At 43.1% G+C, this 18,259-nt stretch overlaps 2 protein-coding genes across 3 annotated transcripts in view; both read left to right on the top strand.

The window, feature by feature from the left end:
- The window catches only part of LOC115591049 (glypican-1-like), a 46,258-nt gene extending 32,198 nt beyond the window's left edge, over positions 1-14,060 (top strand). Inside the window, exons 5-10 of the mRNA XM_030432669.1 lie at positions 2,298-2,463; positions 3,166-3,296; positions 3,990-4,127; positions 4,499-4,629; positions 8,353-8,528; positions 9,098-14,060. Coding sequence (XP_030288529.1) covers positions 2,298-2,463; positions 3,166-3,296; positions 3,990-4,127; positions 4,499-4,629; positions 8,353-8,528; positions 9,098-9,279 — 924 coding nt within the window. The 3' untranslated portion in view covers positions 9,280-14,060. The remainder of the gene's footprint in view (positions 1-2,297; positions 2,464-3,165; positions 3,297-3,989; positions 4,128-4,498; positions 4,630-8,352; positions 8,529-9,097) is intronic.
- Positions 14,061-16,694: 2,634 nt separating this feature from the next.
- The window catches only part of LOC115591048 (ephrin type-B receptor 1-like), a 102,435-nt gene continuing 100,870 nt past the window's right edge, over positions 16,695-18,259 (top strand). For both annotated transcript variants that reach the window (XM_030432668.1, XM_030432667.1), the window contains exon 1: positions 16,695-17,064. In XM_030432668.1, coding sequence (XP_030288528.1) covers positions 16,962-17,064 — 103 coding nt within the window. In that variant the 5' untranslated portion in view covers positions 16,695-16,961. The remainder of the gene's footprint in view (positions 17,065-18,259) is intronic.

Below are 18,259 nucleotides of genomic sequence, written 5' to 3'. Positions count from 1 at the left end.
CTGCAGTATGACTTTGTAAGAATTGCGGTGTGATGTCTGTGGTATTTTTCCCTGTCCATCATTTGTGAGCTAAAGATTCCACCGCATGTGAACAATTATATTTCACCAAACACAGAGGTTGTGTGAAAATATTAGTCTCCTGCAATTCACCATATCGCTAATTTTGAGTCGTATTTTTTTTATCTTTGTTTAGTCTGATCTCAGATGTCAGCAGAGGAGGCAAAAGTACACATATTCTTTGCTCACGTAGAAGTACAGGCACTGATTCAACCTATAGCTGTAGTATAACAGTAAAATGTATCTCTGAGGGACATTTCTGCTGGCCTCCTCTGTAGAAAAAGTTACCCGAACCTCATATATTACAGTAATTCAAAGTAGGATTTAATTGAGCTGTTTCGTAAAGTCACCGCAAAGAAGGCTGGTTGTTGAGTCTCATTCCCAGGACGTCAAATAGCGACATTTCGGGCTGGTAAAGTGTCCCAAACTCAGCAACAAAGTGTGAAAATAAGAAAATCCTGCTGCAGGGTGTGTGTGGATTCCAGACATTAACACTTTGCTCCCCATTCGAGTGTCCATCTTGGTTTGTTTCCTGCTCAAGACGTCTTCCGTGCGTGAGATGCACTTGATAGGTTGGAATCAGTCTTGTGATGCTGGGAAGGCACAAAGCATTGATGCAAAAGTGAAAAGGATCGATAATTCACCTCGAATGCATCAACACCAAAATAAACAAGCCTGTTGTGAAAATCGAAGTAGTAGGAAGTCCAAAATGTTGTCAAAACGTCGAGAGCGAAAGTTACTCAGTACTCAATTAAAGCAGTTCCCACCGCTGGTTATCAAACAGACGAAGAAGTATGAAATATGACTGCAGCCCGTAACATGTCGAACAGAAAATCAACCGCTGTGCTGTGAGATCGACTATCCGGACATTTAAAAGTGATGACACAGAATGTCGTAAGCAAGGAAAGGTTGTCGTGTTCCAAGTGCAGCCACAAGCGTCTGTAACTGGTAACGCATGCAGAAAGTGGGCAGAACTACTCCGAACTGCATCCTGAATGTGGCTGCTGAAGAACAGAAGCTCTGTAAACACTTTCTGAAATACTGATGTCACGCCGGGCCTCTCCACATCATATCCAGGAGATTATGTCAGTCAATTCAAGTAAACTGCAGACCTCGTTTATTGCGTGCCAACGCGCCGCACGCATACACTGATGTATGGGGGTCACTTCTAAATCCCATGAGGTCCCCTGGTATTACTAGTCCCGCGCTAATAGGGCTTATGTAAGTATGCTAGATTTACTGCGTTAGCCTCATCCCAAATCTGCAGTTTAAAAAGGACCACAGCAGTGACTTCTCATGTTTTAACCTATTTTCCAGAACTCACATATTTAGTGCTTTACATCATTTTTGCAAAAATATTCTGCATTTTTTTTTCTTTTTCTTTTTTTTTTTTTCTTTGAAAGCAGTTCCAGGCATCCATTATTAGTTTCTATTCATATCCAATGAATTTAATAGCCGGAGCACATTCTTGAAACCGACTTGAGTACAGCGATCGATCCGCTGAAACTCGTGTCTGCAGCGATGTTCAGTCAGAGCTGCATTATGAGCGCACACTTTTTTAAATCAGTCAGCACTTAAACCGCATTACCACACGGGCGATAATGTAACACTGACACAAATTAATGCAGACTTGGTGTTGACAGTGATGGATTATAGATCTCATGCAACTTTCAAGAGCGCGTGGGACACATTACACTGCGCAGAAACGCATGTAAGAAGGCCAGAAGGAAAATTCACCGTGGTCTGAATCTCCCAAACTCTCTGGTGTCGTCTCTGAACTACACACCCTCGTTTCGGCCTCTGGTTTTAAGTGTCCCTCCGTCGCGTCTGTGCAATGTGGTGGTAAAATAACTCGCCTGTGGAACTGGACACCTTTCATGACAAGAGTCCATAATAAGGAGCTGACAGTGTAACAGAAACCATGTACTGTATGGAGACCGATAAGGAGGGCCGTCATTGTTGTCCTGCGGAGGCTGTGTCCCCTAAAATGTGACGATGCTGCCCTCTACTGTTGAAAGCTCTTACTTGTGCTGTTTGCGCTCTCATGCTTGGCCATCAGTGAGCAAGTTCCCTTTTGAAAGATAGACAGCTAAACAGCCACTTCACACGGCAACTATGAACCGACAAACCACAACAATGACATCGAGACTGTCACGAGTAGTAAGCGTCTCTTGATATAACCCTTCACCCTGAGCCTGAGTGAGGATGGAGATGCTGACTGTCTTGTCAAACCTCCTCAGGTGTCTCTGAGTCCAGAGTGCAGGAAGGCCCTGATGAAGCTGGTTTACTGCCCCCACTGTCGCGGCCTGGCCTCCGTCAAACCCTGCTCCAGCTACTGCTCCAATGTCATGAAGGGCTGCCTGGCCAACCAAGCTGACCTGGACCCCGAGTGGCAGAACCTCATAGGTGAGATGCAGGCTGTAAAGTAGGACCGTGTTTTTTGTTTACATTTGATGATTATATTCAGTGAGATCCAGTATCATCATCTCTGTTATTGATCTCTCATATTGGTCATGGACTGCTTTGCTTTAGAAAGACATACTATTGACAAACAGCTGTACTGTTAACATTCGTATATATTGTGGAACTGAATAGTGTGTTCAGGTCCAGCGTCAAATGAAGTGTTACTTTGTTACTCTGTACCAGAGAAAATATCAGTGTGCTGGCTGAGTGAAATTAACTTCTTAGCCTGTAAACACCTTGAACAACACTAAACATTTGAATACCACCGGTAGAGATTATCAGTATCACTCATGATGATATTAAAGAACACATCACGTTCTAATTAGTGACTAAGATCTACGGAGCCCCTTAAGGGACATGGGGGAAAAAAAAATGATGGGTGAATAAAAAAAAAAAAAAAGATGTCATTTTTACATCTGTCTTACAGATGTCTAACAATTGTTTTTTTTTTTTTTTTTTTTTTTTTTCACCCATCATTTTTCCCCCCCCATGTCCCTTAAGGGGCTCCGTAAAGATCTTTGTGTGACCATAGAATACACAGGTTACGTACTGGTTAACTATGATTTAGTGACTTGAGAGCAAATCAAGTCCAAAAAAAAAAATCATGTCTTTAATTCCGTCCACGTTGCTCCGTCCTCCATCCAGACACGATGATCCAGGTGGCCTCTAGCTTCAGCGCGGAGCCCAGCCTCGACGTGGTCCTCTCCTCCATCCCGGCTCGAATCTACGAGGCCGTTCAGTTCCTGCAGGAGAACATGGACACGTTCACAGCGAGAGTAAGACGTCTCACTTTGTCTCACCACTTACTAAATGTCCGACAGAGCATTTTTTTTTTTTTTCTTTTAATCTCCGGTCGGATGCCAGCTTGTGCTGATGTCTGCAGTCTTGCAGCCTCATAATTGACTCCTGAACTCTTTATTAGATTGTCAGTTGAATTTCATCATTAAAATGAAAACCATGCAGAGATTTATTACCCTTCCAATGTTACTCGACTCAACTTCCCACCACTATGTTTTATTGGTTTTATATATGTATCCTTCAAATACGACCGGGCAGCTAGACTCCCATAATGTCTGTACTGATAAATGTATCGATGCATACTTAGTGCACGAGTGCAGCTATAAGTAGTCTTGTTGTCAGAGTCGAGCTGTTTTGTTCTCACATTATGTTTTTCTATTTCTGTTTATAGATTAACTTGAACACATGTATTTGATAAAGATCTAATGTGTCTATGTAAATTGGCTTTCAATACTTCAAAACTGAAAGCAATATCAATGCTAAAATAACCCGGAGCTTAAATGTCCCTTGTCTCTCTGGTGACATCTAGTGGATCTTTTTAGTTCTCACAATTGTTGAAAATCAATACTAACCAGTGAATTCTGGAGCTGCACGACTCTAAGTGTTAAACTTAAAAGTTTGGACTAAATGCTTTTGCGATGATGTCCGTGTTTGTCTCTGTGTGTGTTCAGGTGTACCAGACGTGTGGAACTCCAGGTGAATCAGGAACAGGAAGTCCCACCGTTCATGAGCAGAGGAAGAAGAGCGGCTCCCTTACGGCATCAGAGTACAAGCCTTCTCCAACCGCTGGATTCAGACTGGAGATGCAGGTGTGTGTCTGTACATATTAACTATATTTGCATGTGTCTAGCTTTGGTGTTCAAGGTATAGATGTGGAGAGTGAAATTCGAGCAAAGGGGTAATTACAGAATTAACTCTTGCATTTATTTTGTGTGTGTGTGTGTGCACAAAAAAATATTATTATTGTAGTATTTCATGGATCTTGACATACTTTATACTTTAATGCGTTTGCCTATGTCTTTCACTGGATGAGTTATGATAAGGTCACGATTTACATTATTGCTTGTACTTCAGGTTTTCTATTGCTGTCCGCTTTGTAAAGAGGTTTGAAATGTTGGTTTGGACTGTACGCCCAAACTATAGGATTTGGGGCTCGAGACTCACCTGTGTCTGTCTTCAGGTGTCTGATCTGTCCAGCAAGCTGAGGGAGATGCGGCAGTACTGGATCCAGCTCCCCATGGCGCTTTGCGGCAAAGTGGCACCGGTAGGCGCCGGTCAGGATAAATGCTGGAATGGCATCACCAAAGCCAGGTGAGAGAGAAACCTGCCCACCGACCAATCACAGAGCCGTTTAAGGTTTAAATGTGACTTCAAGCACCAACTAAACCCATCCGACCCGTTCAAGCTACCCTTCAAATCTAGACTGTGACGAGTATTTTCACTATTATTCGATTCATCTGTGTCTGTAAATTGTGATAAATGCTTTCATATTTTCCCAGTTCCCAAAGTCTTAAAATTCAACTTTTTATCCAAACAACAGTCCCATCCCATTTAATCTCACAAATGACAAGGGAAGGCAGAAATCCTTACATTCAACAAGCCTGAACGGGCGAATGTTTGACATGTTTTGCTTGAAAAATGACTGAAACGATAAATAGTATGTCAAAATGGCTGGCAACAAATTTTGCACCAATTGATAGATCGATTAATCCACTAATGGGTGCAGCTGTAGTCTGAAAATGGTTTGACGAGACATCCCTTTCTCTCACATTTGAATATCTCTTGAGTTTGCACCAAAGGAGGATTAGCTCTCCATTTTTTAAAGCTGCAGTTGTCAATCAACTGAGATCCCCCTCATGTGCCCTGCTCAGGAGTATTTTGCAGTCTGATGATTTAAAAAAAAAAAAGTCATCCAATCCAAAATCATCCAATTTACATTTTGCGGCCATTTCAGGAGAACTTCGACAGTCAGGCTCTTGAATGCATTTAAGTGTGAATCCAGTCTTCGGTTTTATTCATTTCAGTTGAAAAACTGCAATCATTAAACCAATGTTGCTATTGATGTTCTTGCAGCCAAGCTCTTAAACCAACCACTCCCCCGTCCTCCGACAGAAAACTTGACTGTAAAATGTCGGATACAGCACATTCAAGGTCTGAAAAATCTGCTCAGCGCGCGTTTTTATCCCCACAGCATGGAAACGAGATGCATCACAAAAGGAGACTCGTGTTCTGTAGCACTTAAAGCTTCTGAGGAGAGGAGAATAAAGCAAAGAGAGGAGACAGCCAGGTTGTGATGAAGCTGCTGTGATGGAGGCCAGCGCTCATCCCGCGAAGGCCACTTCGCTTCATTTGTGTCACAGCAGAAGAGGCAACAAGCTAGTTCCTCTCCGACGAACTGAGAACAGACGTTTTTTTTTTCCTCTGAGGTGTTCTGAACTGACCTTTCTCCCCGCGGAGATTCACAGCCAGCGTTCACGGCCACACACTTACAGCACCCCACGCACTTTTAAGCTCCCCTTAATCCATGTCCAAACGGATTTTATATGTGTCTTACCCCCACTACACACACACACACACACACACACACATACTTGAGAGGGGTTGGATTACAGCCAACTGATGAGATTTATGCTGAGCAGAACACTCTGTCATATATGACAGTCAAAAGGCGTAAAGTATAGATGGATGTGTGTGTGTGTGTGTGTGTGTGTGTGTGTGTGTGTGTGTGAGGATATGTGTGTGTGAGAGAGAGAAAAGGTGAGAAAGGCCATGAAATATAGATGAGTCACTGACTGTGTGTGACAGATTAAGGAAATATGAAATGTGTGTGTGAGCGTCGGCGTGGCAGAGGGTGAGTTATAACCGTGATGAAGTGTTTTAAACTCCACAGCGACACCGTGTGGGTTCCAGGAGAGCTTAATAAATGTCACACACAAAAAAATCTAATAAATCCCCAGAGAGGAAGGTGGAATACAGAGCTGGACTACGGAGTTTAAATAGGATTATTCATTCACCACGCGTACATGGGGGGTGTGTGTGTGTGTGTGTGTGTGTATGTTTTTGCGCCTCTGTCTTTGTGAGGACAAAGAGTTTTAAAGTGCTGAACTTTAGATGAAGGCATTTGGAACTGAGGGCATTTTCTCTTCTCCACCTCTGATTTCTTTAAAGCGACATCTGGGAGTAAAAGGTTAGGTCCGCATTGATATGCTCATATGAACCAAGGAGCCTAAAAAAAAGAAGGAAGGGTCATTACGTCACTGAGTCGTGCTTTGGTGGCAGACTGCGGTGACAGCTGTATTGGAGTCAGTGGGAGGTGTGTGCAGAAACACGCTTGCAAGCCAACATATCTACGTCGTGTGACTTGTGACGAAGAAATGCCTCCAGAAAAGTTCAAGTCAGCGCACAGAGAGAGCAGGGATGACCACTGATTTCTTGAATGACACGTTATTCCTTTTACTCGATTTTGTGTAGGAAGGCTCCTGTTTAATACTGCCTCGTCCGATCACAGTATTATCAGCCCTGCCAAACTTTTGTGGATGATAGATCAGTTCATAACCTACTCTCTGAATCGATTCTTTCATTTTCTGGAGGCATTTCTTCATCAGACGTCAGAACGACGTACATGTGGATATGTTGGGTTTCAGTGTGTTTCTGCATGCGTCTCCCACTGACTTCAATACAACCCGCACCGCAGTCTGGCCCCCAGAGCGAGATTCATTGCTTGCATCATTTTTCCTGTTGACATAAAGAGGTCTTTTTCTGAGACACTAACTTTGGAAGACAGAGATCCACTCAGACAGATCAAGACTAATATATCAGTGAAAAACAGGTTCCAAAGGTGACCATGGTATGAAAATTCGCAGTTTTCCCTCCATCTACATTTGCTTGTCTACGGTATTCAATTCTACAGTATTAGTGTCATTAAAGATACATATATTTCAAATTTCATGTTTCATGTTTGTCATGACATCATATCTCTTGAAATTGAAGTACAGCATTTGTTCAGCATGAAACAACAAAACCCTTCTGTTTTCATTTCTTTAAGGATCGAGTTAGCTGATAATCATAGTTACAACTGTAATATGGGAGAATCTCACACCATTACAGTCGCACTGTGGATTTTGTTCCCCGTATTTTTCTTAATGTTTATGATCAGGAGGAACTATTACAGCAAGTAAAACGGCTTCAGAGACCATGAATTGAAAACATTTGACCTTGTTTTAGGGTTAAAGTTGGAATCAGACTGAGGTTATAGTCAGGATAAGGCAGGGGGAAAGAAAATCTTCTTTATATGATCAATGAAGCTGTATCATGATAATGGATAAGAGTGGATGTAATCTGTTGGTGGTTGAGTTGAGTTGTGGGCGAGGGTTTGATAAGGAAGAAGAACGCATGGAATAAAAAACATCCCATCTGTTGTTCGGCTGCACAGAGAACCCTTTTAAAAGCTGTGAATCGGGAGTCAGCATGTTGAAGTAGACCAGCGCTAAATTGGTGGAGCAGTCTGGCCATTAACAATCCTGGCAAGTGTGGAGGTAAAAGATTCAAGATTTAAGCCTTTTATGGTCATCGTGCAAAACAACAAGACAGCGAAGCATCTATCTGAGCTGCATTGTGGAGAATATCAATGAAAGTAATAATAAGAAAATAGAATAAGATTACTGAAGGGTAGAATAGACACCACTAGGAATAAAACAAGGATTGTCAACATGCTCACTAGAATAAAAAAAAAGTCAGGGTGCAGAGTGGCACATGTCCTGCAAATATGATGTACAATGTGAGTTGTATTTCTGCTCTTCAGTCTATCTGGTGACCAGGCGCTGTGAGCACAAAGTGCCACATCTAATTCACAAGATTGAGCACAGCTGTGCAGATTTACTGAGTGGGTGCGTGCATGTGTTTTCCACTAAATACTCCCACTGAGCTGTCCTTTACCAGATGTTCTCTTGTATGCCTAAATGATGTGTTTTTATTGAAAAAAAAAAAAAAAACAGAACTACCCTAATTGTCCTGACCCTTCTCCCCTCCAATCAGATATCTTCCAGAGGTGATGGGTGACGGCTTGGCCAATCAGATCAACAACCCAGAAGTGGAGCTTGACATCACGAAGCCGGACATGATCATCCGGCAGCAGATAATGCAGCTCAAAATCATGAGCAACAGGCTGAAAAATGCACTGGAGGGCAACGACGTGGACTTTCAGGACGCAAGTGGGTCCTTTTCTAATATTTGTACAGTTTTATTCATGACACTCCTTGTGCATTTTGTCATGTTTCTCACACATAAGCCACGTTCCAACCGAAATACGGGACACCTTTATTCACGGGAACTAAGAGCGTCTTTCAGCCATCCACAGATCCTTTGATGTACAGCATTTATATGTGTGACCACACAACAGCGACAGTCTTCAGCCCATCTGTCAAATGCTTTCTTCTGTAGCTTCACTTTGATGTGTTGCAGCACAATGAACAAGTTTGTGGTTGCAGATTTTAAAATTGGTGCTTTGAATAAAAAGCTGCGAGTACCAGAAATCCAACAAGCCAAACCCTCAAAAATTCCTGTAATTCTGGAAAATACGGGTGAAGCTGGGACTTTTTGGTCCCTGGGGAAAGATCACACACATGCATCTATACTGTTGCATTGGTAGTTATTTAATGTTGGGACATCCTTAATGAAAGAAAGAAAAGCAGTTCTCCTTTTGATGTTGTTTGTAAAGACAAACTCATAAACAATCTGCCGTTAAAACGTTTTGTTCCATCCGTTTCATTTTCCCTCTCAGGTGATGACATCAGCGGCTCAGGAAGCGGCATGTGTCTGGGCGGTCAGTGTTCTCGGAGCAGACCGGGATTGTACGCCTACGCGCCGGACAACAACCGAGTCAGAGGCGCGGCCACGTCTCAAACCCGCCTCTGTAGCCTCCTACTCCTGCTCCCACCGGCCATCCTGCTGCTTCAGCGATGATGGACCGCTGCGGCCTCCAATCGGACTCTGAAGCCTAGAGCGGGATGGAACCACGGGGGTTGTTGGGGGGAAGGTGGGAGATCGGAAGTTAACTTTGCCAAAAAAATTTTAAAAAGACATCTGGAGGGAATGAATTGACATTTTTTTCTTTGACCAAGAAGAGCAAAGATTGACAGTGACAATACTCTCTATTTTTGTTCTGCTCGGTTTTTATTCTGTCGTAGTTTGGGTGGGATTCGTTTGACGTGGTGATTTGTTGAGCTGGTTTCAATGGATTCTTCTGAAGAGGATGTTCACGGACGAGGAAGACGAAAAGGAAAAACAACGGAGAAAGTAATGACCGATGATGACGATGATGAAGACAATGATGGGGTTATTGATGTATTGACACCCTATCAGGTCCATTCAGCTCCAGTTTCTAGTCAGCAGGCGGCAGAACTCACTTATAAAATGTTTAGTGCCCCGCGATCTGTGGTGCGTTCAACAAGGCTTTTTGTTTTGTTTTGTTTTTTCATTTCATTTTCTAACTTGAGTGGAGGTTGTCTACCTTAACAAACATTGTGTAAGTTGTAAATGTTTGTGTACATTAGCTAAAAGACTGGCGCCATACTGAGCCATGAATGTACAGTATAATACTGGTAATGAGTCCCCCCCCGATAATCTGTGATGTAGTCGTCCAGATGTTTTGGTGTGTGTGTTGGCATAAACATACATTCAGTAGGATTTATTTGAAGTACCGCAGATGAATTATCACACTCCCGAAACAGGGAGATGTTGTGATTGTGAGATTTTACGTCACATATACCCGGCCATTCCGCAACAAAAGAAGGGAACGATCACTTTGTAACAACTCATCACCTTTCGTAAAGAAATAAGCAGCCTCTTCAAACAAAGCACAGACGAGCAGTTTTCCTTAAGGTCTGCTGACCCATGTGGTCGCAACTACCACAAAAAACTCCACAGAAGACGTCTCGTGTCGAGTGGAGCTAAAGAGGACTCCTTGTTGAACGCACACCTGCGTTAAGTACCTGAAATGAAGTCTTAGAAGCAACACAGTGGCTGATATACAGTAGGTCAAACCAAAGCACTTATCACGCCGTACACTTTATTTTTTTTGAACATGTTTTTGAAAGCCGACGTTGCCCCGAGTGCGCTGAACATTAGTGACGACCTTTCACCAGGTTTTATAGCTGCGTAGTGTCAAAGGACAGCGAGGGATTTCGGTTCAGCTCCTGAGAATGTTCAGTTTGTGTACATACAGTACAGGATATCTGCAGAATATTGAATACACATTTGCCCGGCGATGTATCATTAACATGGCATGCCTCTCTTTCCGTCTACACGACTATACTGGTACATATGGGACTCCTGATTCACACAAGTCTCTCGCACATACTGTACCCACACTGACACACACTGGGGTTGGAACGGGTCATCAGCGTATTTAATCACACATTTCATCCATTAAACTCTGTTTGACCGTAGCAGTGGGTTTTTCCATGTACATTTTGATTTGATTAATAGTGATTAGCAGCCATTACTGTGATGCCACATGTTTATTTAAAGGGGCACTCCACTGATTTCTACACATCGATTTCCTCATCATGAGGAGCACTAATGAGCCTGCGGTGGGAAGAAAATGTATAATGAGTTTTCTAAAGTTAAAAAAAAAAGAAAAAAAGCCTGATGATGTCAGGGAACTCATGAGATTGGGCTCAGAGGCTGCAAAGTTAGTTGAGTTCATTGAGTTTGAAAGATGTGGGTTTTATCCAGGAAGGAAGGTCAAACAGAATGATGCCGACGGGTTGCAGTATGGGAGTTGTAGGACCGATTGTTAGTGGAGCTTGATACATACCATGTCAATTTTAAAAGTTGACTTTATTTCTTAGAAAGGCAGGAAACCGATTACCTCAGAATTACCAATTATAGTAGAATATTAAATCTGAGTTTTACGAGCGATAATGTTCTCAACAATTTAAAACTATTGGTCTACGTTACTTGGCAATTTTGAGGTAGTAAGCTGTTTCCTTGATTATTTTTAAGAGTAAAGACACTTAGTCAGAAACTCTGTCAGATTTTACAGTGTGCAAGCAAGTGTGTGTGTGTGTGTGACTCATTATTAACACGTGTAGCTACACTAGAATCATGGCTCTAGGGATGACTGTGTCAATGGTCCAAACTGAAATAGCTCAACAACCTCACGATGGATTGACATGAAATTTGGTTTCAACTTTCATGCATGAGGTATCCCAATGACTTTGGTGCCCTGACTTCTCCTCTTGCACCATCATGAAGTTGACTCTTGTGGTTTTCAGTAAAATGTAACAACAAGTACGGGATAAACATGAGATGTGAATCACTTTTGTTTACAGTCCCGAATCCAAAAAAGTTGGGATGCTGTGTGATGTACATAAAAATAGGATGAAATCATCTGCAAACAAACGATGTTTACCAAAAAATGGTTTCACGAAGTGTTCCTAAGCTCATGTAGTAATCTTCTTATACAATCACGTGTTTCACACCTGATGGGCGACACATCTGTTTCATGTGTGCCAGCTTCTTGCTTATCAACGGCTAAGCCTTTGGAGGATACTCCCTTCACACCCAGTCAGGGTGTAGACACAACAGTATCACCAGTTAACACTTAATCTGTTGAATGATCCAAAAAGGTTTTTTTGGTGCCACTCTCCCAACTTGTCTGTTGCTACCATTCAATCGAGAACGAGATACACTTAGAAGAACCCATACATTTACAGTATCTCTGCCAAGGACCAACAGTGCTCTTTATCGACAGTTAAACAATGTTGTTGTTTTTTCTAATCAAGATCTATGCATTAGTCCCTGAGAAATTATGTCGAAAAGCACTGTATCTCACAATGTTAAAGAATGTGAGAAAAAGTTCCATCCAAAGGTAATGGGCTCCATCTTGGTGGAGACCCATCTTGCTGACAAACCAAGAAGAAATGGACATGTGTGACACTTAACCTCCTTGGCAGAGGTAATAAGAATTTATTCACAAAAAACAATCAAGCTGATAAGGTTAAACATTAACCATATTGTCTTTTAACTGATCTCAAAAGAGTACCCGTCAAAAAGGATTAGGAAATTGTTGCATTCTGTTTTATCTATGTTTTACAGAACATCACAGCTTTTTTGGATTCGGGTTGAAGTGCCATCATCATGTCAGAATTGCAATTTTTCCAGTACTTTGATTTGTGACAACGTACATATTAACTAACAATTGTCATTTTAATCAGCCTCAGGTGTGCTCTGAGTTTTAAACTGAATAGCAAGTAAGCTGGTTAGCATGTAACATTTGCTCTTAAAATGGTGAGCAAGGTAAATGTCATACCGGCTGGGCATCTTTTGGTATGCTTGACTCATCATTAACATGGCTATAGATACTTAGTGTTATTTCAAGTCAAGTCAGTTTTCTTTGCATAGCCCGAAATCATGAAATCACACATGCCTCTGTGGGCTTTGCAGTCTATACAGTGTATGAGAGACTCTGTCCTACAGAAAAACTCCTCCCAGACCTTGTTTTATTCAGGGAAAAGATGGAAGAAAACTACAGGAAGAGCCACAGAGGGGGATCCCTCTCCCAGGACAGACACACGCACACACACACACACACACACAGATAACAATGACAAATTGTTTAAAAGCCTCATGCGAGTCTCTGAACTTTAGGGGGTTTCATATTAAATCAGCGGGGCACCCTTTTAAAGCCTCTTTGTTCCCTCTCAGCGTGAAGTCATCTGATACAACTTTTCCTACGTGTATCCAGGAGTCCATCCATTAGCCCCAAACTGTCTGTGCCTGATGCTCTGAGGCCACCAGATTCAGCCATGACTCACTGCCTGTCTCTGTCTCCACTGCAGATATAAAATCTGCGATGATTTTTATTTTTTTCTTCTCGAAGAACATTCCCAGCTACACCGCAGCTATAAATAAACATATATCTCTTTGTAACAGGCGCTGACAGGAAGAGAATAACGGGGGCCGCGTGTTGTACAGTGGGGACTGCACCAGTCGGGGGATTCGGAGTTAATAAATGATTTATTTCCCTGATGCGTACAACGGAATGAAACACAGCAGCAGGCACACAGACTCCACTACAAGTTTCTATTTTTGAGTTGATGGAAAAGTCTTAAATGTTTCAGTGTACTTCATTTCCCCGCATCAGTATCTGAACATCTGTCTGAATTTACCCTGTTTCTACACATCACGTGTCTTTCCTGGAAATGTGTCTTGTCCTGTAATTGTGAATGATGTGGAAGTGAAGGTAGACTCTGAGCTGAATGTCACTGAGAGAACACGTGTAGCGGCCGCAGCCTGCTCGGCTTTGTCTAGACATGATTTATCGACGCTCAGCACTCTGCCAGAGCTGTCTGTCCGTGATCAAAGTTTACTCGGCGCTCTGACTCCCCCAGGTGGGAGTTACCTCTAAACAAAAAGGCTCCACAACTCTTTGCCGCCCGCATTTAAGATATGTAACTTAACTCTGGCTACAGTTAAAACGTAATTGTTCTGCTCATGTGGCAGCCAGCGGGCCCATAATCGATCTCTTTTTGGGTCTAAAAAGAAAAAGACTCATTGCTGATGTGTTTTCTAAACGATTTGTAATGCCTCCGACTGCTGCCTTTAAGATAAGACGCTTCTCTCTCCCTGTCTTTGTCTGCCTCTCACCTACACACAGACATATACACAGCTCTTTAAGGTTCTGGTCAATGTGTACAGGATGCAAAAGCCACTGAATAAAGGTGATTGTTGTAGTGGTACACGGTGTAGTGTCGTGAAAGCAACTGAAATGTCATGCCGAGAGAGTGCAAGCGGACTGTCTGGGCTGCGAAAATGCAATGTCACAGCGACGATCTGAGCTGTCGCGTCGCCGAGAAGATTTTTTTTTTACTGTTTATGAGGAGACAGGAAGCTGCAGGAGAGGAAGGCAGAAGAGAGACAGACAGGACAGAAACATCAAGAGTGAATTGATCCAAGGCCATCAGGGGCTGAGGTGCAGCCGAGCATTACTTCTCAGCAACGCCGAGTCCTCAGCTTTCAGGCTGCGCTTGTCAATAAAACTTTAATATTGCTGCTACAGCTGTTGCTTAGGGCCAAAAAAACAAACTTTTATGTACTTCCTGCTCTCTCATCGCTCAGTAATCCTGCCACTATGGATGCACCGATCTAACTTTTTCTCCCCTGATACCATTTCCAATGTTACCAATACAGAAGCTCTCTTTTTTTTCAAATGACAATTACTTTATTTGTCTCTGTAGGGAAATTCATATATAATCTATACTTCACTCCATGGGAACCCGTTACAAGGTTCAGGATGCATTTACCCTGAAATATATATCCAAGCTCCATAGAGGACAATTGGCAGAAACATTACGAATGAGAACATTGCGTAGCGTCAGACCAATTCCGAAGGTCATTTCCTGACCAAAAGTGTCCAAAAGCAATTCTTCACTCTTCTATATTTACGTAAGGGGTCTGTCGGGTATTGATATCTAAACAAGAAGTGATGCTCACGTAAGTTGTCCTAAGTCACGTTGTATTATTCTCAGTTCACATGTCACACGATCCAGAAAGAGGCTGTCATTCCTCTCGGCCTTGGTCGTCTTGGAGACAAAAGCAACGCTGTCAGGACAGCTGCCCTAACCGGCCGTTCTTAGAAGACACTGGGATGGACTAGTTTAAAAAAGAGACCGGGAGCTTTTAACTTAAGTCTTACGAAGGAAACGTCCTTCACAACATAAAAGCGAGGGAAGAGTGCATCCCTAACCTGCCCCAAACCTCTCACCACCGCCCACTGCTCTGCCTGTGGGATGCTGAAAATATGGTTATTTTTTATTGACTGCTAGAAGTATGAAAAGATACAGAAATATGAACATGTATCAGGTGCACTGATAGATTTTAATCATTTTTTGGTCTCTGTGTCCCCCAACCCAGGGCAGCAAAGTAGTGTAATAAATCCTTGAAAACTGTTAATTTGTTTCAACTGAAGAGGACTGACTGCAAAAGGGAAATGGGTGTTAAAAGGTTAATTAACCCCTTGGCAATATTCATCTACCAATGTTACTTGTTACAAATGTTAATATGGTACCACACTTAAAAGACTGCAACAGCCACCCCATCCTTGGTGATGGAATATAACTGTAAGTACATTTACTCAAGTGAAGTCAAAATTTAGCATTTCCATGTTTTTGCGACTTAAAGCTATCAACCCTCTACACTTAGGACAAACATATGGTACTTTTACTCCACTACATTTATTTGATTAACTTGAGGTACTTTGCAGAGAACATGCTGCGTCAGAGCCAAAGGAGCACGTAGGTAGATAAATGTATCTTATCTTGTTCAGATAAAAGAACAAAAAACAGAAACACAGATTCTGCTAATTAGAAACATGCTGAATATCAGATCTGATAACTGTTCCATCAGTAGCATACAGGTTTAAAATACATGAAAATGTGTATAATTGACTTTTATTTGTACTTAATACGTAAGTACTCACATTGCTTTTGCTGCTTACGTTCATTTAACATCAGTTACTGATACTTTTACTCAAGTACTATTCCTGTGAGTGACTTTCACTTCAACCAGAGTAAGGTTTTAACAGGATACCTTGTTCTTTTAACAACCCTGCCGATAAGCTGACATGATGTTTTCCAGCAGGAAACTGGAAACAGCCTCAAACTTGATGAAGGTCCATTCAATTATTTGGATGGACTCAAATATCTAAGCAGAAAGTGTTTTAATTTGTCCTGAATCAACCTGAAACTTGTCAGCTAACCTTTTGTATTTATCAATCTACCATTTTTACTAGTTGAAGTACTTTTTTTTTTCGCGAGAAAATTACTTTTGACCCTTAAGTACATTCAATACCAGATACTTTTACTAAAGTACTATTCATATGGGTGACTTATAATATCAATATGATACTTTTACTTTTACTCAAGTATGAGTAAAAGTAAAAGTAAAGATCAATGCTGATTACTGCCACGACCTTTGCCTGAGGAACCTGGAAAGAACCTCAAACTAGTACAGAGAATAAAAAAGAAGGGTGGTGCTTTTATTTTGGCGGACTCAAATATCTAAAATTGCTCTGAAACACCCTTAAAACCTTGTGTTTGTATTTATCTATACATTTATTACCAGTTACAGATGTGGTCACGTTGCCACGCTTGTAAATAAAGACAAATCCCCGAGAGAGAAGACAGCAGCCGGTCCATCCTGTCATATCAAGGCAGGAGCCGTCCACACCTGTCCATGTCCCCGAGGGGATCAGCGTCAGTTCAGGCGCAGTGCTGCGGTTTGGCCGCTGGGTGTCGCTGTCCCGTCACACAGACGAGCACACCGGGGCGCGGGGGAGGAGGAGGGGAAGGGGGGGACCTGACCATCGGGCATTCGGCGTGGGTCAGGTGGAAAAGAACGGGTGATTGGTTTACGATCCGCCATCCTCGCTCCTGATTGGACGGAGAGGTGTGAGAAGAGAGGGAGCGCGGAGATCCAGCAGCAGTCTGTGCGCTTCATTCCCCGCTGACTCACACACACACACACACTCACTCACTCACACACACACACACGCAGTCACTCACTGAGGGCTGAGATGTGACTGTAAACCAGAGGAATACAGCGTGTTTCTGTGGGATTTTTTTTTTCTTTCTGTCGGCCGGATGATGGGAGAGGACAGGCGGGGAGTCCCGGCGGCCATGCGGGCCACTTGGGTTGCGGCGCTGACTCTGTGCGTGGTGATGACTTCGGTGTGCGCAGTGGAAGGTAGGTGTGAAGAGGGGACATCTTCCAGCGTTCGGATGATGCGGGGTGAAGGGCTTGAGTGAACGCACGCTCTGAGCGCGGTTGGCACTGTCAACGCGGCTGTTTTTATAGAGTTGAACTTTGTGTCCAGATGGGATTTTTTTTATTTATTTTTTTTTCTGTCTCTATTTGCTTTGAGAAGTTTTGCGCTTGTCAGGAAGAGCTCGGTGTGTTTTTTTTGTTGGAGGGGGGGATCTTAAAAATGAAAGGTAACTGTGATTCCGGCCAGTAGAGGAATGCAACTGTACAAAAAGGTTGAATCACATTTATACAAACACCCTCAATAGAAGAATTGTGTGTGGGTTTTTTTTTTTTTTTTTTTTTGTAATATAATCTCGAGGAAAGTAAAACAAAAGCAAAATACATCCAAGCATGAAATCATCATTATAAATGTTTTTTGCACTTGAAGGCACCAGTGTTTGAGTGTGTGTGTCTTCCCCCTGAGTGCACCATGAACACACACACACACCGCTGCTCACCTGGAGGCAAGCTGAAGCATAATTATAGCTCACAGGTGCTCACCTACTCCATGTTGCTGCTGCCACCTCCCCTCCCACATCACCTCCTGCTCCTCTGCTGTCCCCCCCCTCCGCCCCCCCAGAGGCATCGCCGCCTCCGTCCTGCTCCTCGAGCCCGTCCCCACCACCTGCCTCTCTTGTTGAAGCCTCATCTGCCGCTTTGTTTCTCCTGCTCCTTCTCCTGAGTGTCACCTCCTGCTGCGTCTCCTCTCCGAAAACATCAATAGTTGCTCCTGCTGCTCTCCTGCTCCTCCTCTTACTCCCCCCCCTCCCCTCCAAGAGTCACCCACTGTCTTCTGCCTTTGCTTCCCTCCAAAACATCGCCTCCTGCCTCTTGCGCCGCACCTCCTCGCCGAGTATGTCCCCCTGCTGCTCCCCTCCCAAAGCAGCGTTGCACCTCCTGACATTTCTCCCGCTGCTGCTCCTCTCAGAGCATTCAAATTGTGCTCCCGCTGCTCTTTATACTGCCCCTTCCGCTTCTCCCGTTACGTCTCTCAAAACCATCAGCTCCTGCTTCTGTTTGCTGCACCTCCTCACCGGGTGTGACCTCCTGCTGCTCCTCCACAGTCTGCATCCCCCCCCCCCGTCGCTGTAGCTCCTCTCAAGCGTCATTGCTTTTTCTAACATTTCTCCCAAAG

This window comes from Sparus aurata, chromosome 11 (genome assembly GCF_900880675.1).
Source record: "Sparus aurata chromosome 11, fSpaAur1.1, whole genome shotgun sequence".
Lineage (NCBI taxonomy): Eukaryota > Metazoa > Chordata > Actinopteri > Spariformes > Sparidae > Sparus > Sparus aurata.
The sequence above is the reverse complement of the archived record's forward strand: the minus strand, read 5'-3'. Positions and strand labels throughout refer to the sequence as shown.